General features: G+C 38.3%; 1 protein-coding gene across 24 annotated transcripts in view; it reads left to right on the top strand.

The window, feature by feature from the left end:
- KIAA1217 (KIAA1217 ortholog) overlaps window positions 1-27,927 on the top strand; it is a 450,644-nt gene that overhangs the window by 316,700 nt on the left and 106,017 nt on the right. For 6 of the 24 annotated variants that reach the window (XM_034402539.3, XM_087892783.1, XM_087892782.1 and 3 more), the window contains one exon: window positions 21,079-21,159. The exons of the other annotated variants lie outside the window; for them this stretch is intronic. In XM_034402539.3, the coding sequence (XP_034258430.1) occupies window positions 21,079-21,159 (81 nt within the window). The remainder of the gene's footprint in view (window positions 1-21,078; window positions 21,160-27,927) is intronic. 24 annotated transcript variants of the gene reach the window in all.

Genomic DNA, 27,927 nt, shown 5'->3' with positions numbered 1-27,927 from the left:
CACTTATAGGAGCTTCTGGAGGTTCTGAAGGCCCTGGCTGAATCCCCGCCTCTGGCACCACATCTTCTCCAGCCTCCTCATTGTCTGACTTGAGTGCCAGCTGCACAGTCTGCTGGCACAGCACCACACCAGCCTACTCGCTGTCGGAATCAACTACTAGCTGCACAGGCCACTGACGGGCCACAACACTAGGAAGCGTTGTTGGACAACCTTCCCTGTGGAGTCTGGCTTCGGCTGTGCCATAGGCGTCTTCCATTGTTCCCGTTTGGCTGTTCATTGCTGCAGGTTTGCCAATTGTCTTCACTTTAGACCGAGGGGCTTGGAACCACTGCCCCAACACTGCTGGGAAAAGGTAGGTTGAGAACATTTGGGGTGTGGGGCAGCTAAAAGTCCTCACGCAGCCCGATGGGGCCCTGGCAGGGGGCTCGACATCTGGGGCTTTCTAGTCTACCAACTGGGACTCAGAACCAGCGTCCTTTCAGGGGCGGCTCTAAGCATCTTATACCCGACATGGAGAAGTTCCGATTAAACCCCTCTTCCGACCGAGGTGTATTCCTTGCACCAGGGTCCTTTGGGGCTTTCAGATGTGTTGTTGCCATGGCTCCCTCCAACCCTAAATATGGTCTGACAGGTTTTGACTAGCTGGGGAATTTACCACAATTGTTTGACAGGTCCTTTCCCTGTGGAGGGACGGAGTTCTTCTTGTTTCAGGTTTCCTTCAAGAGCGCCTAGGTGGCCCATTGTCCAGGGGAGGTTGGTCCCCAGGGGAGGCCTTCACTTAATGGAGGGCTTCTGGCTCCTGGTGAACCCAGCATCCCGGAAATTCCCCTGATGCACAACCATGAAGGTGGCACAACTGACGCTAGTGTCTGTCACGGAAGTTGGTAAGGCGGTTTGGTTGCCCTCATTCCTGCTTCCTGTCATTATTGCAGGGGGATGGTGGCATTTCACCTGTGGCGACCTTCGGCAGGCGAATGGAAGGTGTTGTGACCAAGGCCCAAGTAGTGATTACCAAACACAATTCAGTTCTCAACAAACTTATTTTATTAAAACAGCTGAGAATGAATTAATTCTTAGTCCAAAACAAAATTCTTAATAACCAGTCCGTCAGCCTTATCACCAACATTTGATGTCTTTGGCAACTTGCCAAAGGCTTTTTCTTGGCAAAAACCGCACAAAGTTCAAGAGACGCTGACAAGAAGCACGGGAATCAACGTTGCTTTTCTACAAAGAACCCAACAGCTTATTGCTGCTCTTTTAAGCCTTATGGGAGTGGCCAATCATCTTCTGGCCTTCCTCTCGAGTTGTCCTTTTTTCTTCAGCTGCTCTTGCCTTCTGGCAGCTCTTCGCATGTGTGTGCTAGGAATAGGTGCCCACTGTTCCTCTGCCTCTCTGCTGTCCACCTTTGGAGGCTCCGGTGTCCGCACATCGCTCCCAGATGGCCCTGGCCCCATCTCTGCCTCTGACACAGAACCTCGTCCAGGCCTTCCCTTGACTCCAGGACTGGCCCATTGTCCTCCCCAGCCTCCTCAGTGTCCGACTCTGCTGCCAGGCCCGCAGGCTGCTGGCAGACCACAACAGAAGGGTTCGGACCAGACTGCTTCCCTCCCGTATGACTAACCGGCTTTGGTAAGTCCCATTCCTGGATGATCTTCCCCGACACACTGGAGAAGGGGCGTTGGTCCTACCTGACATGCCCTTTCTCGGCGTGAGGGGAAGATCATCCAGCTCCACCTGCTGGCCATCTGGTCCATAGTCTGGGAGGGGCTCCTGTTTTTACAGGTCATGAGTCTCAGCATCGCTACGCCTTCGTCAAACTGGGGAGTGCCCAGGCAAGAGTAGGCATGGCCAAGAAAGATTGACTCGGCCAATCTAGTGTGATTAAGAGATTGGGCCACATTAGGAAATAAAAGAATTTTGACATTGGAAGGGTATGACCTGCAGAAAGGCTGACATGCCCATCTGTTGGACAAAGAAAAAGGGGCAGGGACGTGCTTTCATAGACATAAAATTAGAGATGTATTAATGTGGACCTGGAAGGAAATTAGACATGTACACTACACAAAATTCTGAAATGGACCTCCACAATGGAGGTAATGATTTATCCGAATATGCTGGGTATGGAGAAAATGTTTAGATATCAAGATATCTTAGATGATAGTGGTAATCTTAAAACGAATGAGACCTTGAAGGAGCAAGGGATCCACATAGATTGGTGGTCCTATCTACAAATTAAATCACGATACAAAAAGGATAAGGAGGAATGAGATATAGATATGGGGACTAATGGATTCGACGAGATATGGATGGGAGTAGAGAATAAATTATTAGCCAAACTATACTCTTATCTGCTTGAATATGATAGGGAAGGAGAAATAGTTAAAGATCAGATGATAGCTTGGGGGAAAAATATTGGACATAATATAAATTTAGACGATTGGGAAGCAATTTGGAATAGTAACCTCAAATTGACAAGAGCAGTAACATATAAGGAGAACCAATATAAAATGCTGTATAGGTGGCACTTAGCACCATCCAGGATAGCAAAAATATACCCGAACGCAAGCCCAAAGTGGCCACACTGTCAAGGTACCTTCTACCATATGTGGTGGATGTGCCCTGAAGCGACGAAATTTTGGAGAATAATACAAAGATGGATTCAAGAAGTAATAGAGGAAAATATTAATCTGGAACCAGAGAACTTTCTCCTGGGAGTATTAAAAAGGGCATATGGGAAGAAAAACAAATATTTAATCACGCACATCATCACAGCCACTAGATTAATATATGCAAAACTTTGGAAAGAGAAAGGACGCCCAACGGAAGAGCAGATAATTGGTAAAATATTAGAATGCGCAGAAAAAAAGCAGGTTAACACATGTGTTAAATGAGAATGAGGATTCGGAATTTTACATGGTATGGGAAATGTGGTTTGGAAAATAAACGTAAATGTTAATTTGAGCTGAGGTGGGTAGTATCAAACCATTTATGTAATATATGTATCTTAAGTAATAATCTACATTATAATTTACATAGTAATAACACATAAGTAATTCATATCTTAATCTTAAAATATTCATGTAATCTGTTAGATACTACTTATATAAGTATGTAACATGGTTGAACGTAGCCAAACAGACAATGTTGAATTGTACTATTATGTTACTTAATAAAAATTCAAAAAAAAAAGAGAGAGAGAGAAAGAAAGAAAGAAAGAAAGAAAGAAAGAAAGAAAGAAAGAAAGATTGACTCGGTCTCCAAGCAGAGAAGCAGAGCACCACCCATTCCTGAATGATCTTCTCCTTACGCCGAGAAAGAGCTGTCAGGTAGGACCAACGCCCCTTTTTGGAAAAACAGGAGCATTTTTGCAAAAAAATGGGAGCGTTTCTGCCCTCCCCAGCACACAGGAGCACTCTGCAGACCTCCCAAAGCCTCTGTGCACCCTGTTTTTGCAAAAAATTGGTCCGTTTTTTGCAAAAACGGAACACGTGGGGTGGAGCTTCGGGAGGCCAAAAATGGCTGTATTCGGTGTGTAAGACACACCATCATTTCCACCCTCTTTGGGGGGGTCTTATACTCCAAAAAGTACAGTAGTTTATAAAGGCAAAGTCTGTATTTTTGGCTTCCCATTCAGCAATGTTCCAAGAAAGAAAGGATAGTGATTCCCATGTAGAAATTCATTGTTTGTTGTCAGAGGCAGTGAATGGCAATAAATTGAGGTCTGTGAATGAATGATATGACTCATGTGGTCATTCTAGATATTAGATGAAGACCAGAGTTCCTTCAGTATCCAGGAAGATATAGTGGTTGTAATTTGGCCTGCCTTTTAACATTCTCATGCTGGAATATGGAGTCAGGTAACTGCACTTAATATGGTGAGCATCAACTGGTTGTTGTTTCACATCAATATAGTTTGATAGAGAGATTGGTTCCACCTTGGGTGGTGGTGATCTTCCTGCCTCAGGGACTATCTTTATCGTGTCTTCTGTGATTCCTGTAGGTTTGCCTGGAGGGCTGGAGTGTGTGGCAGTTACTGGATATGTTAAGCTGCAAATGTCCATGTCATGTTCTTAGTATAGCCTGGCTCAGGTTGTGATTTTAGGCAGTCAAAACCTTCCTCTTGTATCAGCAGCATCCAGCTTTTTATTTTTTGAAGTTTCTGGATGCAATGCTATTTCAAAAGGGAGGTGACTGAAAAAATGTAGATCTACTCTAGGGGATTCTGTGTTGATGATCTGCATATCTGCATTCCATAGGTTGAAGGAGAGTGCCACCATGTCTTTTCTCAAAGTGATGCCAACTGTCTTGGGTAGTTGGTAAAACTGAATCAATTTGAAGTCTGGCTACTAGAATTAGAACTAGTATGTTGCCACTAGAATTTCTCCAAGTTGTTTAGTCTTTTAATAATATCAGCTTGTTCTGAGTCTGGCAGGGCACTAAAAGAGTTAATTGAAGGGTGTTTTTCTCCAGAAGGTCATCTATGCATTGTCTTGCTTTAAGTGGAGCAGACTTTTTGCCTGGGCAGTCACCTTTGGAGGGCAGAAATGTCCTTGAAGTTATCTAAAGCTATATGGTCACATTTATTCTCTAAGGTGACAATACTCTCGGGGCCAGGATTTGACTGAGTTACTCTGAGCAGAAGATTGTAAAAGTATCCAAAAATGCTTCATTTTAAATAACATATGGAAATTCTGTGTTGCCTTAAGGTAAGTAAAATTTGTTCTAAGTCTCCACTAGATGGAAGGCACTCAGCCTGCTATAAATAATTTGTAAATAATGTAAAGTAGTAAGCGGCTTAAAGATAATTGTTCTTTTTGTTCGTCATAGTCTTCTATTATTTAATATTTGCAAGGTACTTTGTATATAGGCTGTAGATAGTATTGGTGATTTTAATGTCTTTCTTCCTTGGTTACATGCCCACTGGAGACTTATTTCTTACCCTTTCCTGCGAGAGTGGTCAGTTCTCTCTGATCATTGCTCTCTCTTTTTCTTAGTGTAAAGTTGCCCATGGCTTCCCTGGTTGCTTTTGTGGCAAACTTTAGACAGATGGGTGCTATAGCAGGATTGTCATTTGACTGTTTTTCAATATCTTTTAACAAGGACCTCTTTTAATGAGTTCACTTTGGTTTTAATCATGGACATCAAATCAAAGATAGAAAGAACTGTTCGTTCTTGCACCTGGCTTTGTCTGGTTAAAATATCAGTTACATTTCATTTAAGTTTATCAGGTTAGTATTCGCACTCTCGTCTTGTAATAACTGTGCAGCTGCAGAGCAGATTGCAGCTGTGTGTTCAGAGGGGTATCTCTCCTCCATTGAGGAAGAAAGATCTATAAGCTGTTGGCTTTCGATCTCTGCTTGTAAATCCACTCTAAAGCATAATATCTAACTGAGGGATTTGAGGGAGAAAGAACTCTAATAGGAGTTGGCTGCCAGTTCATTAGGTAACTGTCCACTTTCAACTGGATATGGCTTGTGTAGCAGAAATGTGAACAATTTCTGTTTCTTCACTTTCTTGTGACAGTAATGTCCTGAAGTTTTCTCATCTCTTTCTAAATGTTGAGACTTCTAATGGGGCAGCAGAGGGTTAAAAGGATGTAAAGCATTGGAAGGCAGAGCATTTAAAACACCATGATAGAAAAATATCACAGAACTTTTCTGGAGGAGCTCTCTACAGTGGTTGCTGCTTCTTCATCATTTCAATTAATAATATAGTTAAAATACTCTTCTATTTAATAATAATAGTCTTATCAATAGAAGAGAATATTTGAAGTTCAGGACTGGAACTGTTGAACAATCAGTACTTGAATGACTAATAGTTTAACTGTTGATAATAATCTGTACTTTAAAATCTGCAGCTATGCACTAGTTCTTGTAAGAATTTTGGCAATTGCATCACATGTCAGCTACTTTAAAACATGTTAAGCCATGGTTATATAACCACAGCTTATTCAATAAACAAAAAATTGGTTAGGTTTCTGCTTATAAACTATGTTTTATAAATTACAGTGGCTTGGCTTAGGAAGTTGTGAGAACAAACCAATAATTTGATTCAATTTAATGCTGCTGGCTGCCTAGAAAAAAAAGGGGCAAAACTAGGAGTAATTTCCTAAGTCTGCTGTTGAGTCCTGAAAAACACTTGATCTGCAAAAATAGGAAAAACAAGCTTTTTAAAGCCATTGATGGAACATCATTTGACAGCAGATAAACTGTCTTAAAAACTCATGGTCTTGTAAAATAATTGACAAGTGAAGACCCAATGCATTAACATTGTAATGATATATGCCTATTTACTTAAATCCTATGAAACTGAATCGGACATTTTCCTAGGTTAGAAAAGAGGAATGCACCTCAATAGGAAAAAACATTTATTTAATTAAATGGGTCTTTTTCCTGTTAGGTGTGCATGAGGTTGTGCATGAAAGATGCACTTCAATTACCAGGAAATAATTCCTGGAAGTTACATCTAAATAAATATACATAGAATTGTTCTATATGTCTGCATTACAGTGCTTCGTTAACAGATGCATTATCACTACCATCAGATGTCAATTGTTTAATTCTTGTTTAGTTACAGATATCTTAAATAGTATTTGTATAATTTCTTAAAATTTCTTTAAGATATACCACTGTATGGCTTGGATCACACTGCAAGTAGATTTTTAACAGGGGCATTTAAGTACCCCATGCAGGTATACATATTATGTTTATAGGAAAACTTGTTGCAGCAACAAGCCCTAGTTAAGCTCATTTAGCTCTCACCAAATTCCTGTTTTGTTGGAATTATACAAATACTGGTTCTTTAGGATTCATTTTTCCCATCTGACATCAATGTGCCTTGATATTTACAAGATTTGGTGTTCTCTTGAGATTTGATGTATATATTCTTTTTCTTAAAAACATGGCATTTGTGGCTGTCTTGGTAATGTTAGTTCAATACTAACTTGTGTTTTAGCCCTGACATTTATTTAGTTATTTGTGGAAATAATATCACAAAATTTGGACTACCCTGCTTTTTTTGACAATCATAGCCAGAGGGTTATATCTTATGGAATACTATGAGAATGAAGTTATAAATATCATGAGAAACTGTTAGGAATTTGTCTTTCTTCTTCATTGGGGGAAAAAAAGCCCAAGAAGCCCACTTTAATATCACAACAAGAATAGCAACAAGAGGTAGGGTAGAATCACTTATTAAAGTCATATATTTTGGTAAGCTAGAATTTTTAACCATGGTTTGTTAAGTAAGCTCCCATTACCAGGATGTTGAAAATCATTCAGTGGACAGGGTGGTGAAAATATTTGTAATATTTCTGTGTTGAGGCTAAAAGAATACATGATAAGAGCAGCAGGACCTTCCCTCATAGTAGCAGTCACTGTGATAATGTGATCTTTGCAGCTATTCTAACCTAATTGAACACCTACTGTGGAAATGAAACCCAGTGGGAACGTGTTGATGAATACAATTTCATAGTGTAGTTTTCTTTTGAAGTCTGGGGACTCTGAAGCCAATAGCAAAATGTCATGGGGTGCAGGGAGAATTGAAATATTCTCCTACTGTTTTTTTAATGTTGCCCGTTTTGATGTCAAATTCACATCCATGTATTCCCTTGCTTAGTCAATTGCATGTTTCTGCTCTGCAAACAGCAGGATGACGCTGTTGGCACATGATGGCAGATTTCTTGTTGATGGATGATTGGATGAATGAGATACTTGGGATATTTTTAGATCTCATAGCATAATAGGATACATGGGGCCCAAATTGCAAGTGATGCTAAATATATCTCTTGAAAGAATATCTCTTTATTTGTATGCATTATTTTGGTCCAGTTATGGAATATGGGTGATAGTCCCTCAGAAACAGGGGAGTTACTGCACTGAGGCCAGTATGTGTGTATCAGTGTTTTCCAACTTAGACAACTTGAAGGCATGTGGATTTCAATTCCCAGAATTCCCCAGCTAATGCTGAAAATATTGCATCCTGATTTTTCCTAATAAAGAATCAAAATCGTGCATACTTTTGTGTTACTTTACTTGATCTCAATAAAAGTAGTGTATTTACCTGTAGATTTTCTTTCTGTTTTCGTAATCAGTCAAACTAGCTACTATTTCTTTTTAATGCATTTTAAAATAAATTTCATAGATTTCATCTATGTGAGGGCAAGCCTGCCATTCAGAACCAATAAATTAAATGTATCATTGCCTATATTGTAACATAGATCACTTTTAACCCACAGCATATGATCCATTTCTGTCCTAGATTAAAACAACGCATCATTTAGAATTTGCTCCCATCAAGTTCAGCAATGACTACTTATTTGCTTGCTTGCTTGCTTTTTAAGTACAGGTAGTTCTTGATTTATGACCACAATTGAGCCCAATTTTTTTGTGACTGGTTAAATGAGTTTGCCCCAGTTTACGACATTTCTTGCCATTGTTGCTAAGTGAACCCCCAGAGCGGTTAAATTAGTTTCACAGTTTTAAAGTGAATCTAGGTTCCCGGTTGACTTTACTTGTTAGAAAGTTGTGAAAAATGATCACATGACTCCAGGACACTACAAATATAAATATGAGCCAGCTGCAAGTATCCAAACATGATCATGTGACTATGGGAATACTGCAATGGTCATAAGAGTGAAAAATAATGATAAGTCACTTTTTTTAGTGCCACTGTAACATCAAAGGGTCATTTAACGAAAGGTGGTAAGTCAAGGACTACTTGTACATACATATTTGAGTTTGGTGCCACTAATTCCCATAGGTTCTGAGTAGCTTCTGGGAAATAAAACTTACAATTAAAAGTTCTGTGTCAGTCCGATCAACATCCAGTGACAGCACCTTCCTTGGAACTTCCACATGCCCAAAACTTTCCTGAAGAGCTAGCTCTTTACAACACACACTTTGGAAGTCCAGATTGGTCTCTTCAGTGAGGGATGACCATGTATCTGGAGTAAGCTGTTCCACAGAATGCAGTCATAATCAAAAAGGGGGCTTTCCCTCATGAAGGTGTTTCTTACAAAACTTTTCTTCCTGATTTCATGGGCTGGGAGATTCAGTTGAAGAGGGAGGCCTCATAGGTGTCCCAGGACCTTAAAGATAAATTTAAGAGGGATATCTAAAAAATCCTTGAAGATACATTGTATTACTCTTGATAACTATACATCATCTCCAGAATCAAAAGTAGTAGGATATAAATGCCAGCTGCAAAGGAAATAACAGTGGAAGAAAACTATCATTTTTGTGTTAACATTTCAGATGCATTTAATTAAGTATTGTGCAACTCAGAAACTTGTCCTCTATAGTATATATTGTTATTCCCATGATACGCATCTTTATATTTTCTTTACATTTTCCCTAGTTTAGTGTCATACAGAGAGGGGGAGGGAGAGAGAGACAGAATGGGAGAGAATGAGAGAGAATGAGTATAATGGTCTCATATCACCAAGAATAACCATGCATACAAAAAAGTAGCATAGGTTAAGAAAGACATCACAGTGAATTTGTTCACCTCTAATGAGGCAGCAATTATTCTCTCATTCTTTCCGAAAAAAAGCTAATGTGGTTATCTTTCTACTATTTCTAAAAAAGTAAGCAGATAAGTGTTATTTTACTTAATCGGACTAAAATATGTCTCATCTACTGTTGACCACCTAACCAGATGCTTTTGGAAAATTCACATATTGGGCATCAAAAAAAGATGCCCAATATATGTCTCAATATAGTTTTTTTTGAACAGCCATGACTAATGAGAATTAATACTCTTGCCTTCTATTAAATTGACCTTCAAGTGCAACAAATCATGGTTCAACCTGGGCTCATGACACCTCTTCCCAGAGAGATGAAAATGCTTAACATTATGTTACAAGTACCAAATATTCAAAAGCTTTTAGAGCCTACTTCGGTTGCTCGATCTTATGCTGTCTTGCGAGAATTCAGTGGAAGGTATTCTTCATTTTACATGATGGCCAAGAAGGATTAATGACTATAGATACAGTGATAATCACCATATATTTATATATTATCTGACATCCAACAGGAATCCCAAATCCCTTAATAGACATTGTACAGAAGTTGAAATATCAACCAGCTTTGCTTTGCAAATATCTCAGGGTTTTCAATACTTTAACCTCTAATGACAATTGCTCCCAGATAGAAGATTCCTAAGGTGTAGCGAGTTATTATAAATGGGAAACTCCCTGTAAAAGGCTCACAAACCTCAGCATTTTGTTCTCTGTGAGAGACCCCAGGGAGCATTCCAAAGTGCAGATGCTCCTGTTCTGAACTTCAGTGAGTGTTGTTTTAACACAAGGAGAGATTATTTATTGCTTAAGACTCCTGGAAAAAGAATTTCCCTGGAGGGCGAAACCTGGTATATTCTCAACATTTCTCCCCCCCCCTTACACACACACACCCTCATACATGCACACACACTTTCTAATAAAATATAGATTACAACTGCTTGGAAGAAACTCTCTCAGAAGAATGAATAAATATGTGCCTTAGTTTATATACATTTTCTAACCAGTGAGCCAAGCAAACCTATTGAGTACAATTATAGGATTCCAACGTTAGCATCAGTAGGAAATCTGCAGAAGATTATCTGGAGTAAACAAATTGACTTTTCATTCCCTCATCCCATTTTGTAATGGTAAGGAGCGAATTTTCAAAGTTATGCTAGTTGTATCATAAGTTAACTGCTTTTGCTGTATAGACGCCATCACCATCCAATTTCATGAATTGTTGCCATAGGTGATATTTCTGTAGATACTCTGGGCATGTGTATGATCTGAACATCATTTTAAAAAACTTCCTAGTTACATAATTTCCATTCCCTTCTGGGCTAAAAAATATAAAGACTATGACAACTCTCCTGTTAGTATTTGTGATGACATACCTTCATCTCCACTGCAATGCGATTAAAGGTTGTTCTGCTCCAGATATTCCAGTGAAGCATCTGCCTTGATGAAAACTGACAATTTTAATTGATTTATTCTGCTTACGCAGGCAACAAATGTGCACTGTAGGATATAAAAGGGAGAAAAAAAACCAGCTCTGAAGTTATATGGTGAGTAGTTGACTTCCATTAACTTGCAGAGTTTTTCACCAGAGGCAATCAGAACAGAGATAAAAATTTGGCTAAAACATGAAGGAACTACTGTAGGTAACACATTTGCATTGCCATGCAACAAAAGCTCCTTAGAAATTTAGGTCAAAAATGAAAAATAGCAAGAATGTATGATATTTCTATTTTATACAAAGAGACAATCACATCCTGTCCATTTCTCATGTATGCATGAATTTTTCTGTACAGTTAGCACTTTGAACAGTAAATGTATGTGAGTTTCCCAGCATTGTCCCATAGTCTGAGTTTTACACCCCTAGGCAGGACTCTTACTATATCGCTGTTGTTATAGATTTTGTGAATAGTTACCAGTATTTGCAAAAATGCAGTACTCTTATGAGTTACATATTTTCCCACTGTAATTGAATGACATGGGTTTGTATCTTGCTAACAAAAAGAATGCCTCACATTTAGCATCCCTAGTACTGCTTGCCAACCAAGATTAGTTAGGTATATTGTTTATTGTTTTGCTATATACTGTCCAAAAGCACTCTTATGACGTGGGCAGCCATATACATTTGTTAAATATATAAATATTAAGAAACAGCCTTTTCGTTGACACCTTTGGATTAGAAGACTTTTTCGGAGGCATTGGCTAATAAGCAGATCAGTGACTTTTTGGTATTGTTGCTATAGCTAATGATTAAAACTTTTCAAGTTTATTTTTTTAAATTGAGCCATTATAGTTTTATTGTGTGTTGAATCCATTTTATACTGACCAACAGAAACTATCTGTGTAAAACATAACATTACTTACATAAAACCATGCAAATCCATACAAGACATGTTGAAAGCAGTAAAATTTAATTCTGTATAGACATGTTCAGAACTGCACTGTTCAATGTGAGAGAGCAGGCTGTCCAGAAAATTGCTAGCACCTGTGCTACTTTTTTCTGCTCTCTTTAAGCCCTCTCCCCAGCCAGCACAGCAAGACTGACTATAGAAGCTTTGCTATGAAACATTGGAGGGGGAAGAGAAGGTGGTATGTATTTATGTGTGGAAGTAGAAAGGGATGCTTTTCTCTAGCAGTACTCACACAGGGTTGGAGTAGCAGCAGCAGTGGGGAAGAGTGAGTAGTGGTGAATAGTGAGTAACAGTATTTGAGTGCTTATGTGTGTGTTGTCTAGGAATCTGTGTTGTTGTTAGCTCTTTTGTGTCCTGAGTCCACGAATGGTGGGGAAATGGTGGTACGTATTCATAATGGATTCATTCTAATCAAATTCAAGCAGGAATGGATCTCTTATATACACCAGATCACCCGGAAGGCAAGGAATACTTACTATTATGGTTGGTTGCATTGTCAGTCAGGAGATGGTGGTGATGGTGTTAAAGATATCATTGTATGATGAAAACTGTTCTAAGTAAAGCTGCCTTTCACAATTGACTGATGGTGATTCTGTCAATGCTGATGGTGTTCAAGTGGTGCTCCAATTGATCTGGGATTGCACCCAAGGTGCCTATCACTACTGGTACTATCTTTGCTTTCTTTTGCCGCAGTCATTTCATTTGTGGGTCTTCGTATTTTGTGATTTTCTCCAGCTCATTCTGCTTTCTCCAGGTTCTGCCATGTCCACCATCCAGACTTTTTTGTCTTTCTAATGAACAGTTGTTAAGTTTGGACTGCTGTGTGTCAGGTGCTTGTTTGAATTCTAAAGTCTCAGAGCTCTTTGGGTCCTTCATTTTCTATTACTTTGTCTATTTTGTGATCCGATCAATTTTTGCTTGCAGGCAAATGGTATTTCTTGCAGATATTATTATAGCATCATGAGAAAATTACACCACAGTAATACCCACAGCTCATGTTAATGTGGACTTATTTAAACACTCAAAGGAAGGCTTCTTTATCACCACCCCCGTTCAACCTGTTCATGAAATAAAAATTAAATGGTGCATTAGAATAGAATAGAATAGAATAGAATAGAATAGAATAGAATAGAATAGAATAGAATAGAATAGAATTCTTTATTGGCCAAGTGTGATTGGCCAAGGAATTTGTCTTGGTGCATATGCTCTCAGTGTACATAAAGGAAAAGATACATTTGTCAAGTATCATAAGGTACAACACTTAATGATAGTCATAGGGAACAAACAAGCTATCAAATCATACTAGGAAACAGTCAATATAAATTGTAAGGATACCAGCAACAAGGTTACAGTCATACAGTCATAAGTGGGAGGAGATGGGTGATAGGAACGATGAAAAGATTAATAGTAATGTAGACTTAGTAACTAGTTTGACAATGTTTTGTTTAGCAGAGTAATGGCATTTGGGAAAAAAACTGTTCTTGTGTCTAGTTGTTCTGGTGTGCAGTGCTCTATAGCGTTGTTTTGAGGATAGAAGTTGAAACAGTTTATGTCCAGGATGTGAGGGGTCTGTAAATATTGGAAGCAGAGCAGTGGTGGGTTGCCCCCAGTTCGCACCAGTTCTATAGAACCAGTAGTAAAACCGGCGGGAGGCTCTGCCCACCGACCCCGATGTCATCAAAACGCTTCTGCACAGAAGCTTCTGCGCTTGCCAGAAGAGCGCACGTGGCCCCACCGCGAACCAGTAGTAAAGGTAAGTAGACCCACCCCTGAAGCAGAGGTAGGATTCACGTGAAGTGTTTCAGCACATCCAAACAAAGGTGGATGAGGGCTGATAAGAGGGCCAAAAGAAATATTCAGTTTATCAAATGTTCTGGTTATTTATCTCAGGATTATTGCAAGGTAGTTTTTGGCAGGAAGAACCCATAAGAAGAGGAAAGAAAATACTTTGCTAACAACTCCACATTCCATGTTTTCCTAACAGAAAGATGTACAAAGGGAGGTCATTTGGAAGCATTCAAGTTGTTTTTCTATTCTTCTTCCTCTCCATTTAAAAACCCTTGAAGATAGGATATTAACAGAAGGGAGCGGGCCTGGGAGACTCCATCCAGAAAAACAGGCCATGCCCACAAATTCCACAGAGCACATTATTGCCTGGAAAACATGCTTTATTACAGTTCAGATGAATTGTAGCAGATTTGAGGTTGATGGGACCAAACTCTGTACTAACTGCATTTAGTTTATTCAGTTTATCACTAAATACAGAGTTATAGACAAAACACATGAAAGTTAACCGAAAGGTGTTCCCCCCCCCAAAGGCAACTAGATTTTGTTTTTTCTTGAAGATATGTCACTTCTCATCCAAGAAGCATCCTCAGTTCTGACTGAATGCTGGGGAATGGAAGAATTTAACACAATTGAATTGAAAATGTCCATTGCTAAGCAAGACAGCTGTTACGGAGTTTAGCCCGATACTATGTGATCTTTCTTGCCACCGTTTTTAAATGAATCACTGCAGTTAAGTTAGTAACGTGGTTATTAAGTGAATCTGACTTCCCCATTGACTTGTCAGAAGTTGCAAAAGATGATCCCATGATCCTGGGACACTGAAACCAACATGCCAAATATCTAAATTTTGGTCATTCCACCACTGGGATGTTGCTATAGTCGTTAAGTGTGAAAAATGATAAGTTATTTTTTTCAGTGAAAAAAGTAGTCACTAAACAAATTGTTATAAGTCAAGGACTACCTGTATATGCTTTCTGTGGCTAGTAGTTTGCTTTCGTTTGGCCAGACTGATGAAAGCCAAGAAAGACTTGTGATTCTTCCAAGCAGATCTCTCTATTGTTCCTCACCCATAGACATAATCTATACTCTGGGAAGTATTAGGAAGGAGCTCTCTTCAATCTCTTCCTCTGACACAAACTATCTGAACTGAGTTGTCTCTTGCTTCTTGGAATACATCCATCACATAACTCCCCAGAAACATAATGGAGTTTACTTCTGATAGGATTGTTCTGAACATACGCTTAATGTAGCTTAGAAGTTGTCCCAAATAAGTTAGTGTGTACTCAAGGGTATTATTTTTGCAAATAGCACACTTCATTTAATTTTGTTTCATCAATGTCCTAGAGATGGCTAGAATGTATGAACAAATTCCTGTCTGTCTCCTGTATTCTCAAAGCAAGTATATACTAATGTATGTATATAGTGTACAAAACCATTTGTTAACTTATGTCACTGAGGGAATTGATGAGTGGATGACAGGCACTTGTTGAAAGAGGAGAAGATTGCCATGAAAGTCTCTTTAATAATGTTAAATATATAAGCCTTGTCATTTGGATGATTTGGTACAAAATAGTTACGTTCCTCTATCCTCATGGGCTCCAGAATTGGTTTTGCTATGCTATCTACCATGCAGCATACTCTCAACTTTGATTCTGAAATAGTGTCAGAGAAAACTTGGTTTTAAAGAGTGTGTGTGTGTGTGGGAGAGAGAGAGAGAGAGAGAGTGAGAGTGAGAGAGAGAGAGAGAGAGAGAGAATGCACATTTGTATATAACATATGCCCTGAATTATCACCTGTATTCAAACCTAGTTTGTTGAATACAGTAATTTGAGTTACTTTCTGACTTACCTTTTTCCTTAGATGCTTAATTAGATGTTTTAACTTTGTGCTGGGGAGAAAAGAAGAAAGATATTTATCCAACAGAGGCCACAATAATGTCTAATAAAAAGAGGGGAAATAAATTGCATTTTGTGCATTGGAATGTCTGTTAAGATCATTGTCAGATGTCAGCATTAAACAGTCTTGGCTGGAATAGGTATGGAACTCAAGTCCGAATCTTAAAGTGAAAAGGAAGATCATTTGATATTTCTTCCATGGGTGATCTCACATTAATCATTTTCAAATGTAAAAGTATATCCTGTCATGCAAAAAGAATCTATATTGGACACGTTCCACAGTGACTTACCTTAAAGGTTTATCAATCTATAACTTGAAGAGAAAGTAGAATCACATGAAGAACTAGAGAAGCATAATCTTTTTTAGACAGAGGATTTTTCAGTACCTTCCCAAGGGCCACTCTTCAAAATGTGCCAGGGCCAATGGGAAGAACTAGTCAAAATTAGATCAATTTGATATATGTAAATAAATTTAACTCACATTAAAGTCCATAAAATCTATATATGGATTTGTAGAAATGTGGAATCAAAATGTATAAACTTCACTAAAATGAGAGAAATAAAATGAAGAATAAAGGCAAATTTGGTTTGCCTATTTGGGTCAACCATCACTACTTCTCCAGCTCCATTACTTCAAAAGAAGAAATCATGTCCTTAGTTGGAAACCTCAAACAGTTGACATTACATTCCACCCAGGTGGGCTTAGAAAGAAGTCTGAGGTGATCATAGAACTGCTCTTGTACCTCAGATAAAATTAACATACCTCAGGAATATGTGTATGTTCATAAGTAATTTGAGTTACTTTCTAACTTACCTTTTTGCTTAGATGCTTAATTAGATGTTTTAACTTTGTGCTGGGGAGAAAAGAAGAAAGATATTTATCCAACAGAGGCCACAATAATGTCTAATAAAAAGAGGGGAAATAAAGCTGTGGAAGATTGGAAGCATTGAGATGCGCCAAAAGGAGTAGTACATTTTATTTATTTATTTATTTATTTATTTATTTATTTATTTATTTATTTATTTATTTATTTAATTTCTATACCGCCTTTCTCCCGTAGGATTCAAGGCGGTGTACAGTCAAGAAAAATATAGACACACAAACATCATAAAATTGCTAATTAAAATTATTACTTAATTTGATCAATTAAATAAAACCCAGAATTAGATAACATTTAAAAAATCATTCACATGTTCATATGTTTAGCCCCGCCTGTTGGAACATCAGGGTCTTGAGGGTACGGCGGAAAGCACGGAGATCAGGGATATTCCGTATCTCTGGGGGCAGTTCATTCCAAAGGGTTGGAGCCCTCACAGAGAAGGCCCTCCCCCTGGGAGTCGCCAGTCAGCATAATTTGACTGATGGTACCCTGAGTAGTTCCTCCCTGTGAGAACGAACTGGTCGGTGGGAGGTTATTGGTGGCAAAAGACGGTCTCGTAGGTACCCAGGTCCTAAGCCATGGAACGCTTTAAAGGTGATAACTAACACCTTGAATCGCACCCGAAGACCACCGGGAGCCAGTGCAGCTCGCATAGGAGAGGTGTTACATGGGCGTAACGAGCTGCGGCCATAATCACCCGCGCGGCTACATTCTGGACCAGTTGGAGCCTCCAGGTGCTTTTCAAGGGGAGCCCCATGTAGAGAGCATTACAGTAGTCCATACGGGAGGTAACTAGGGCATGAGTGACCGTGCGCAAGGCATCCCGATCCAGAAAGGGACGCAACTGGCGGATCAGGCGAACCTGATAAAAGGCACCCCTGGCCACGGCCATCAAATGATCTTCTAAAGATAGCCGTGAATCCAGGAGGACACCCAAGTTGCGGGCCCTCTCTGTGGGGAGCAAGATATTGTCAGTGATGGTACCACCTGACTATACCGGGACACCGGAAGCCACAGCCACTCACTCTTGGAGAGGTTGAGTCTGAGCCTGTTTCTCCCCATCCAGATCCGCACGGCCTCCAGGCAACGGGACATCACAGCAAGGGCATCATTGGGGTGGTCTGGGGTGGAGATGTATAGCTGTGTGTCATCAGCATACTGATGAACACTCACCCCGAAACCACGGATGATCTCGCCTAGCGGTTTTACATAAATGTTGAACAGAAGGGATGAGAGGACTGACCCTTGCGGCACCCCACAAATAAGGTGCCTCGAGGTCGACCTCTGCCCCCCTGCCAACACAAACTGCGAACGGTCAGAAAGGAAGGAGGAGAACCACCGAAGCACGGTGCCCCTTATTCCTAACCCCTCCAGCCGGTGCAGTAAGATACCATGGTCGATGGTACCAAAAGCCACTGAGAGATCTAATAGGACCAGGATAGAGGAGCAACCTCTGTCCCGAGCCCTCCAGAGATCATCCACCAACGCGACCGCCAATGCCGTTTCCGTGCTGTATCGTTACCTGAAGCCCGACTGGAACGGATCCAGATAGACAACTTCATCCAGGTATCGGGATAGTTGTCGCGCCACCACACTCTCAACAATTTTGCTGTTTGACAGTCACCTAATGTCAGAAAGTTCACACTTGCCATTTCTGATGTTTCCCACAGTATTGCTTCATCTTTTGATTAATCAGGACATTGAATGGGAAAATGCCACAGCCAGAAATGCTTCTGAATTTTGACTGCTTCTTTGATTCTTCTTACTTGTCCCTCCCCCCTTCATTTTCAAAACATTTGCTACAAATTTTTTTAATGAATTTGGTTCTGTTGCAGCTTATCTCTGCGTGTTTCTTAATTCCAGTCAGTCATAATCAGCTTATGAGAAATCATTTTCCAACCTATGAAATAATTTTCTCCACAATGCCACAGAGGAGAAGGAAAATTATTTTGGGGAGATGAACAACAGAAAGAAGAACTCAGTGAAAGCAAACTGCTTTTGTGTTTTTCTAGCTGCGGCAGTCCTCCTCTATCTCTCCTGACAATGGGGCAGGAAAGGTAATACAAAAAGATAATAAGCCAAAATTTGAGCTACCAGAAGAAATGTGAAACCTTTTCAAAGTTCAGTCTATAAATCCATAAGAGTGGGAAGCAAAAGGCCCTTTGTCTTCCCAGCATTTCTGTTTGCTATCCACATCCTCTCTAGTTCAACTCAAAGAAGACATTATCTTGACTCTAAGGTTCTTTTTATACATTTAACTAAATATGATGAGCCAGCTATAATAGCCTGGTCACAAGTAAGCATGCAGAAGTCAAGTTTGCATCACAAACTTAATGAACATTAAACCATATTATGGCTATATAAATTCAGCCTATGAAGGGTTAAATATAGATCCAAGGCAACAAGTACAAAAAATTGTAGGGAATGGTTTTGAAAAATGTCTACTTCTTCAAATGACAACATATCTTTTAGGGTTCCTAGATACTTTGTCTCCGAAGTTCTGTGAAATCTGAATGATTTTTTTTTAGCAATAAGGTCTCCTGAGGGATTGTTAACATTTTTAAGGGCGGATTTATTTTTGAATAAATTTAGGCAAAGATTTGCTGAATGGTTTTATGTAATATGCAAAATGCTACCTTTGCTATTAACTGATGTCTAGAAATATTAGCCTGTTTCAAATCTTCTGTACCATAGTATATTATAAGATAGATTGGAATTATTTTTCATAAAAATGCAACAAAATCCTAGTGTGTAGGAAATATTCATTTTCTTACAAATGTCCTTTGTAAGCTTTTAGAGTCAATACAGGTAGTGCTTGACGCAAGACCAGCTATTTAATGGCCAAAAAATGCCCATTTAGGAGAGTGGATTTGTTAAGTGAGATTCGCTTAACAACTGCCATAATAGTCAAAAAGTTGGGTCTGATCATATGGTGCCTCAACTTATGACCACAATGACTTATGACCAGAATTCCATTCCCAATTATGGTTGTAAATCAAGGACTAGGTGTATCTTCATATTTAAATATAGGCAATTTTTTCATTAGGTTCATTTTTCATTTCTGTGATGCTTTTTTTGGATGCTTTTAACTGTATAATTTTCTCTAGAAGGTGGTGTGGAATTTAAGGACTTTCTAATCTGAAAATTAATCAGTAGAAGTTTTATTTTTTGTGGAGGATAAGTTCTATAATAGTAAAATATGTCTCTGGTTTATTACTGTATATATAGGATTCAATTTTTGATCATATTAATAACTAATCTGTTGAGCAAAAGATGACTAAGTATCTCTTTGGTTATCATTGGAAGTCCTAAGTATTTTTGTATTAACTTCCATCAAGTTCGATTGGATTAATTTTAAGTAAACATTTATATAATTGCTGTGTTAATGCATGGTATGAGATTGAGCATTCCGATCCCAGTTTGATTATAATTTCTCTGAAGTCAGCTGGAAAGTAACTTTTTGGCTTTAACTTGGATTATAAATCTTTGACAAAACTCAATTGTCTGGCACACTTATTAAGTACTTACATAGCTCCAGGCCTGGGTATTTATGGGACCCATCTACTGTCATTGGCTTCTGTCCATTCAGTAAAATTGACCAGCCAGGATAATTCTAGGCTCCTTCCTGTAAGGACTGTCATCTTCATGAGTCCAACTTCTCTGTTGCAGCTTCCAACTTCCCCAATTGATTTTTCTTGTTGGAAGGCAGCTTGGAAAGTCTCAATGGCCAATCACATGACCTCAAGATGCTGCATCTGTCATAAATACATGTTGCCCGCCAAGAACCTGAATTTTGATCAAGTAACATTGGAGATGCTTCAGTGCTCACATATGCAAGAACTGATCATAAATAACTTTTTAACATAAGCTGTTGTAACTGTGAATGGTCACTAAACAAATGGTTGTAAGTTGAAGATTACCTGTATTGCAAACATTGAACAGTAACACACTTTTTCATTATTCTCTCTTTTTTTACCATTCTATAACACCTTATTCTTGTTTTTATCTTCTTGCACAACCTCTTTAATGATCAGACAGAAGTAGGATAGAAGCAATTAGATTAGGAGTGACGTCAGGCAAGGTTCCACAAGTTAGGATGGCAAATATGGTGGTGAGATTGAAGCTCAATTGTTCTTTAGTTGATTGTGTACATATAAAAATGTGGAGCTTGAATTCTCACATTGCAGCCCCATCTTGACTTTTTGGAATACAATCTGCAGATACTTCTGATTTACATGGCTAAAAAAACAGGTAATTTTTATTTATATATAGGCTTTGTCCTGAGCTAAGGAAGGAACTTAGGAGAGGAAAGCAGCATGGATCTGGAGAAGAAGAGATATTCTGTCTGCAATACTTGCAAAACTGATGATATTCAGAACTCTAACTCCTATTTAAAGACTTAATTTAACTTGTGGGGGTAGGGGGACCGATTTAGGCCATTGTTCAGTTGGATTCTCTTTTATTGTCTTACTTTTCTGCTCCTTACATATCTTACATTCCATTTTTACTTTGCTTTATTTATTTTAATTACTTTTGTCTCTTTTCCTCTTTCCTCTTATCCCCTTTTCTTTCCCGTTTCTGATCCACAGGCTTTACAGTGCATGTTGGTCTCCCTCCATTCAGAGCTTGACATTCAAAGGTACTTGATGAAAATTGAAACCTCTCAGAGAGTTAGTACTATATTCTTTCTTTTTTCTGCACCTTGCCTTGGAATGAGCTTGCCATTTGGCCCTATTTTAATCAAATGCATCACATTTTGTAATTTTAACAGTTTGCATCACAAGTAATATTTTTCCCTCATACAGGGTAGAATTGCATGTTCTTTTACCTCTGCATGGACAGTTTTGGCTTTTAATGCTGCTTCCCCCCCCCCCAATTCCATGTTTCAGGCATGTCCTGATGAAAAAGTTTCCTACCACTCAAATGTTCCAGTTTCATACTTTAGTTTGGATAGGATTGGAATGGGTTGTGCTGACATTATCAAAATGCAGAAGGCATCTCTGTACCTGCTACAGGTAATTGCAGACCATTATAATGTGGCCCTCCAGTGATGGGTTGCAGAGATATAGCACTCAGTTATTGGTCCATAACTAAAGTCATTAGAATCAAAGTTTGCTATTTGCAAAATCATCACAGCCAAAGTGGAGCAAACTGTGATTTGGTCCCATCATGTTCTGCCGAGTGACAGTATCATCTAAACAGTGGGAACTGTTTCATTCTTTGTGAAGAACTGAACCTTTATCAGAATATGCCTTCAGTTATCTCAAAAGTGGCACGGAAGATGCATACAAATATGCCTGTCAAGATTAGAGCATTCTGAGAAGCATAAATTTCCATTCATCCTTGGGGCTAGATCTTAATATTTTATTTTTGAGAAACAAGAGTTTCAGGCACTCTTTTTTGTTATGCTTATTGGCCTTTGTAATTCTCTGGAAAGTCGCCTAAAGTTATTACATTTAAATATGAGTTTTACAAATATATTTTATCATCCTCCATCGCTACCAGGCATTTTGTCTTTTGTATAAAGCATTACAAGATACATTTTTAAAAAACATCTTCAATGGCACCATGACTTGTTGCAATTTTTCAAGAACAACTGTAAATTTGAGTAACTGTATATAATCCATTAGCTTTTATTTTTTAAAAAATGCCACAAATCCAGAAGATGCTTTTTCTCTTGTGTTGTTTCAAATATGCCTTTGGATATTTGTGCTTAGAAGAGATGGAAGTGTAATCTGTTTCTTGGAGCAGAACATTTTGTCTCAAAGGCTCACACAATAATGTATTTTAGCATTTGCTTCCCTTGATTTTCCTTTTATTGCTGCTTCAGGACTTTCTTCAGAGTATCTCCTATTCAATCAGTACACAAAAATTAAACTTTTTTTCTTTGCATACTCTAGTAAACTATTTTAATAGGTTGAAATTGAATCCCTAAATACAATCAGGTACTTCTGATAATAAAAATTACTTCACTGTTAATGGAGATCTGGCTTCCCCTTAAAGCTAATTTTAAAACTCGAGTATATACAGTGCATCATAGAACACTAATTAATTATATCTATAGGAAATTACAGTATTTAAAATGGATCTGACATAATATGATCAATTATTTAATATGTACATATCAAGCATTCAAAAGTTTGAGTTCTGGGATTTTCTAGTGAAATTAGAAAGCTGTCCTCCGGAAGTAAGGCTCTTTGTATAAAGGACAGGCATCAACCAATCAAAATCACTTTGTTTATCAGCAGTTTGGCAACTTCATGACTTCAGCTGATGATGATATAATATAGCTGCCAGTAGATTCTTTTTGACTGTGCTTTAGGCAGAGTTGGCATATATATTTGTTTGTTTGTTTGCTTGCTTGCTTGCTTGATTTCAACAGATTGTTATGCCAAGCGTTCCATGGCTGAGATTTCTACTGTGTTTCCCCGAAAATAAGATCCTGTCTTATATTTTTTTGAACCCTGAAATAAGCGCCTGGCCTTATTCACATGACAATGCACATGTACTCAAAAGCCCGATTGGGCTTATTATCAGGGGATGTCTTATTGTCAGCATGTTGAACTTGACTTAGTGACTAAGCTTTCATCACAGAAAAACGTTTCTGAGTAGCAAGATATCCCATTGAGCAAAATCTCCCAGTTCAAAGAAAATGTCGAGATCTGCTGTTCACCTAATCTAGAGGTTCCAGGATTCATCCAGAGATGTTAGTAAATTGTATCGCTGTATCTTGAGATAATCAGTGCAGAAATGACCAAGACTAAGCTAGGCTAGTCTATGAAAAAAACCTTCTGTTTATGCCTCTAGTGACAATCACGAATCTCCAGTGCCTTATTGTGCCAAGAATAGTACAATTCAATAGGGAAGTAGTAAAGCATCTTCAGCCAGCACAGCTAATGATAAAAAATGATGGGATTGTGGATTCCAGAGTTGGAGAATTAAACTCTGGGAGCTGCTAACCAACACTAGCAGAGCATTGGAGAGGAGTCATAATTGTTGAGGTGTACATATATTCTGAATGTGATACCTTCGACAGAATTCATCGTGGTCCAGGAAAAATTCAAAATATTTGTGTGATAAAATGTTCAGGTTGAATGTTTTTAATTCATACTTAAGCAGGAATAAGATGTACTTGGTGGCTGCTGCCACCAGGTGATTCTCTTATGAGCTTTATGCTTTTTGTTCTGTATTTGAATTGAAGAACATTCAAGTTGAACAGACAGAAACACAAATGGCTGACATTACAGATAATCCTACACAGCATATTCAATTCAGCAGGTTAGTCCTACTGTATTTAGGAGGATTATTCCAGACAAATACACATAGGATTGCAGACTAAATATTGGGGGTGGGGAATCAGGTTGCCTAAGTAGGTAGCAGACATGACTCTTCCTTTTGTTCCTTAAGCAGCTGAACAAAGCTTGGAAGAGAAATACAAACAGCCAATAATCTACTAGCATTTTTAAATAAAGATGTTTAAAACTAGACCAGGATTCAGGTAGTGACTTCAGCTGAATGAGGAAGCCAATCCATACTAGGACCTAGGAACAAACCCAATAACAGCTCAATAATTCAGAGCCGGAATTTGAAGAAATCAAGGGAATCAAAAAGTCAGAGAACACCTCAAAGATATTGTTCCAACGCCAACTGCTAAGAAATATGTGTGCAAATTTCAACTCCCAATACACAGCAAATATCAACTCCCAATATGTTCTCCATTAGTAGGATCTTGCTCTTGAGGTCTTGCTTTTGCAAAGCCTATTTTTAACCTAGTACAGGTAATCTTTAACTTACATCTTCAGTTGACCCCAAAATTTCCATGGCTAAGCAAGACAATTAAATGAATTTTTATGACTTTTTTTGCCAGAGTTGTTAAGTGAACCACTGCAGTTGTTAAGCTGCTACCAGGGTTATTAAGTGAATCTGGCGTCCCATTGACTTTGCGCGTCAGAAGGTCACAAAAAATGATCGCATGACCCTGGGATACTGCAACCGTCATGAATATATGCCAGTTGCGAAGCAACTTAATTTTGATATGTCCACAGGGATGCTGCAATGGTTATAAGTGTGAAAAATTGTCATAATTCACTTTTTTCAGTGCTGCTGTAACTTGGCACTGTCACTAAAAGAATGGTTGTAAATTGAGGACTACCTGTACATCCCCTTGGACAGATACCTTCAAGTACCATTTTCCAACAGTAATTCAGAATAGTCCCCAACTATCAAAATATTGCCCATCCTTACTCCAGGACTTTCTATTTTAATGAAAAAGCAAGCAGAGGGATGGCAAATTTTCCTATCTACTATGTAGCCAGATGCAAGAACAGTTATTCCCTAGGTTTTGTATCTCCTGTCACAATTTTTCTATCTATATTAATCATCATAATCCCGTATATTATGTGAAAAATGATTTTATCCGTTCCCCATGCAACCACTGTTAATTTTGTATCCCATATTACTTGTTTTCTTGTTTCTCGATAGTGAAATAATAAATTTCAAAGAAGAAAAAATTTGTGATAAATCACTTAAATGCCAAACTTTGAATTTTCTTTCCCCAAGCCTGAAATCAGTTCTGTTTGCACAGGTAAAAATCTTCAAGGGAGTAATTTTTCTACTTACACAAAAGAAGCCAGTATAATATATAATACAGATGAAAAAAAGTGGCCACTTACACTGGAAAACAAAATCTAGGAAAGCTCTGTGATATTATAACCATGCTAGCAAAGTTAAGCAAATTGTAGAAAAGTAGCTTTTATGTTGAATCGAACTTCATGGACCCTTTAAAAATATAGGACAGAAATTTAGGACAGTTTATAGCAATCTCCTACACCCTGTTGGTCTATGGATTTGTTAGAATTAGCATGCTAGAATGGCCAGCCAGCATAACCAGTAAAACAAACAGAGTAAGATGACCCTTGAATGCAGCAAACCAATACAAGTCTTGATAGATAAAGCACTTTCAGCAAAAGAGACTACAACCTGCTAAAACAGTGTATTCAGTTTGCCTGAGAAGCATTAAAGATTTCATTCTTCATTCTATTTTGGAATTCTGTTTTGGGTTTTAGAAACATAATTAATTGGTCAAATAGAAGAGCAGGCTTGAGTTCCCATGAGTTAAAACGAATGGATAGACCGTGACTTTCTTTTATACAGACATGAAGCCCTAATTGCTCAAAATAACAGGCAAAATGTCACTATTTTGAGGTGGAAACAGGTAAATTGTGGTGTAAATTCTAAAGGAAACATGCAACAGGGCATGGATTAAAAACCTACCCATCCCCAAACTCAGTTTTCAATTTTCTGCATCACCCTTTTTGTTACCTCCCAAATTCGAAGTGAGCCCTTGGCCACAACATAATCCAGGGATTCTTTCAACCCTTCTTGAGTTTTCCAAGGGTGATTCAAAGAAGGGTGTTCAAAAGACAGTCCGATCGCCCATCTAAACCACTGGGCAGTTTGATGTGTCCTCAAGCAACAATGAAGTGTAGTTTTTTTTTTAAATAGACTATCTGACATAGTCAGAGTGCACTATAACACATAAAACTTAATAGAGTGACAAAATTGAAGGTCATCGTACAAAACAGGTTAGTCAACCAGACCCAATAACACAAGAGTGTCAAACTTTAAGCACAGGGGCCATATCTGGCCTGCGGGGTGCTTAGATCTGGCCCACAAGGCTGCCCGCTGTGTCTCTGCCAGCAAAAACGGAGCTCCATTTTTGCTGGCAGAGGGTTGCAGGAGGCCGTCGCAACCGAAAATAGAGCTCAGGAGCCCATTATCGCTGGCAGAGCGCTTGGGCCACCATAGGTGCCTCCAAACACAAGTGATGTCATGCTGGCCTGCCCACCTTGGCCATGCCCACCCCAGCCCAAGGTCAAACACAACCCTGATGTGGCCCTCAATGAAATTGAGTTTGACACCCCTGCAATAACATAATTAAGAATTGTTGACTTTCAGCTCAAATAATTTGTTTTAAGTAACCTTACTGATTTCTCTCATTTCTAACATAAAAAAGGGAATTGGTGAGATAACCCTATATCAGGAAATATTATTCTCTTTGAATACGTAATTTTGTAGAATAGGATGCTGTAAAAATGTATTCGTCTTGCATTATGATTCTGCAATCATCCCTCTGTCTGTACTTTATGCTGCATGCAAACAAACACATCAAGTCTTTAGAGCATTGTGCTATTGGTATTAAAAACTTTTGATTTTCTGGTCTTGTTTGTATCAGTGAATGTAATATTCAAGATCAAATTGCATTTTAAAATATTGGGATTTTTTTTTAAAAGTAGCCACCTTTAGAATTTAGCAGAATTTAACAGTTCAGGAATGCTAGTCTGGACTGGGATGTGGACCATAAGGAAGGAAATTAGGGTAACACTTCTATTTTCAATTTAAAATCATGTTGAAATTGTTACTTCCTGCAATAGCAGCTGGGAAGGATTAGCAGGAATACAATCTTTGTGTGTGGGGCAATTAACTAATTGCCATTGTTTTCTAATCCATCCATTCACAGCTGTTATTTTTTAAAGGAAGAACAGTGAGGAGGTAAATCATATGTCACCTTCTTTCTGAGATCACATATCTTCAAATTGGATACAAACTGATGCATTAGACTTTCTCTCAAAAATAAACTGTAAATTGTTTAGCCTTTGAATGTTTAATTTTAACCACTATAGCTTGTTAACATTTGAAAAAATGACAGAAATTCAGACAGAAATGGATTGTTAAGAAATGGATAATTGATTAGGAATGCTAAATTGTGCTTGAAAACAGAAACACAGTTGTATGCAATAGGGGTTAACAAGAACAGCCAGATAATGTGCAACTTTCAGCTGCTTGTGATTAAGAACAGCTGACTTAAATTTGTGTCTCTGCTGCGTGTGTAAGTGTACAGTCAGATTTTCAACTCCAATATTTACATCCTTTTAAAAGAAACAACAAATATATTCACTTGTCTGGAAATTAATCATTTTCTCATCAGTTTAAATTTTAATTGAGAGAGAAAGCAAATTTACAACAATTCAAGAGATCAATGATCTGATCTCTGGAATTTTATGTTAGCTTTAAAACAACTACCAGGAGTCTAATTTTGAGTCAGTTAGCAGTACTACAGAAGCAATATTTGAATCTTTTTATAGAAGGCAACTTTGAGATTATCTAGTCCAACCCACTAAATTCTGGATTTGCTTTATCCTATAAGTGATGTAAATAAGTTCATTTTCCTGCTTCTATTAATTTTCAGTATGGAGAAAATAATACAGATATTAATATAATGTTTTATCGTTTAAGGAGGGTTTAGATTACAAGGACAAGTATTATAACATTCAAAATAATGGAGGTCTATGGAGATTCTCAGTCATCCAGGACATGGTTATCCCAAAGATACTTTTTCAAGAGGCAACTGGACTTTCTGGTTTTTCTTCGAAGACTTT

The sequence above is a fragment of the Pantherophis guttatus genome, chromosome 4 (genome assembly GCF_059756535.1).
Source record: "Pantherophis guttatus breed Tessera chromosome 4, ASM5975653v1, whole genome shotgun sequence".
In the NCBI taxonomy this organism is placed as follows: domain Eukaryota; kingdom Metazoa; phylum Chordata; class Lepidosauria; order Squamata; family Colubridae; genus Pantherophis; species Pantherophis guttatus.
The sequence above is the reverse complement of the archived record's forward strand: the minus strand, read 5'-3'. Positions and strand labels throughout refer to the sequence as shown.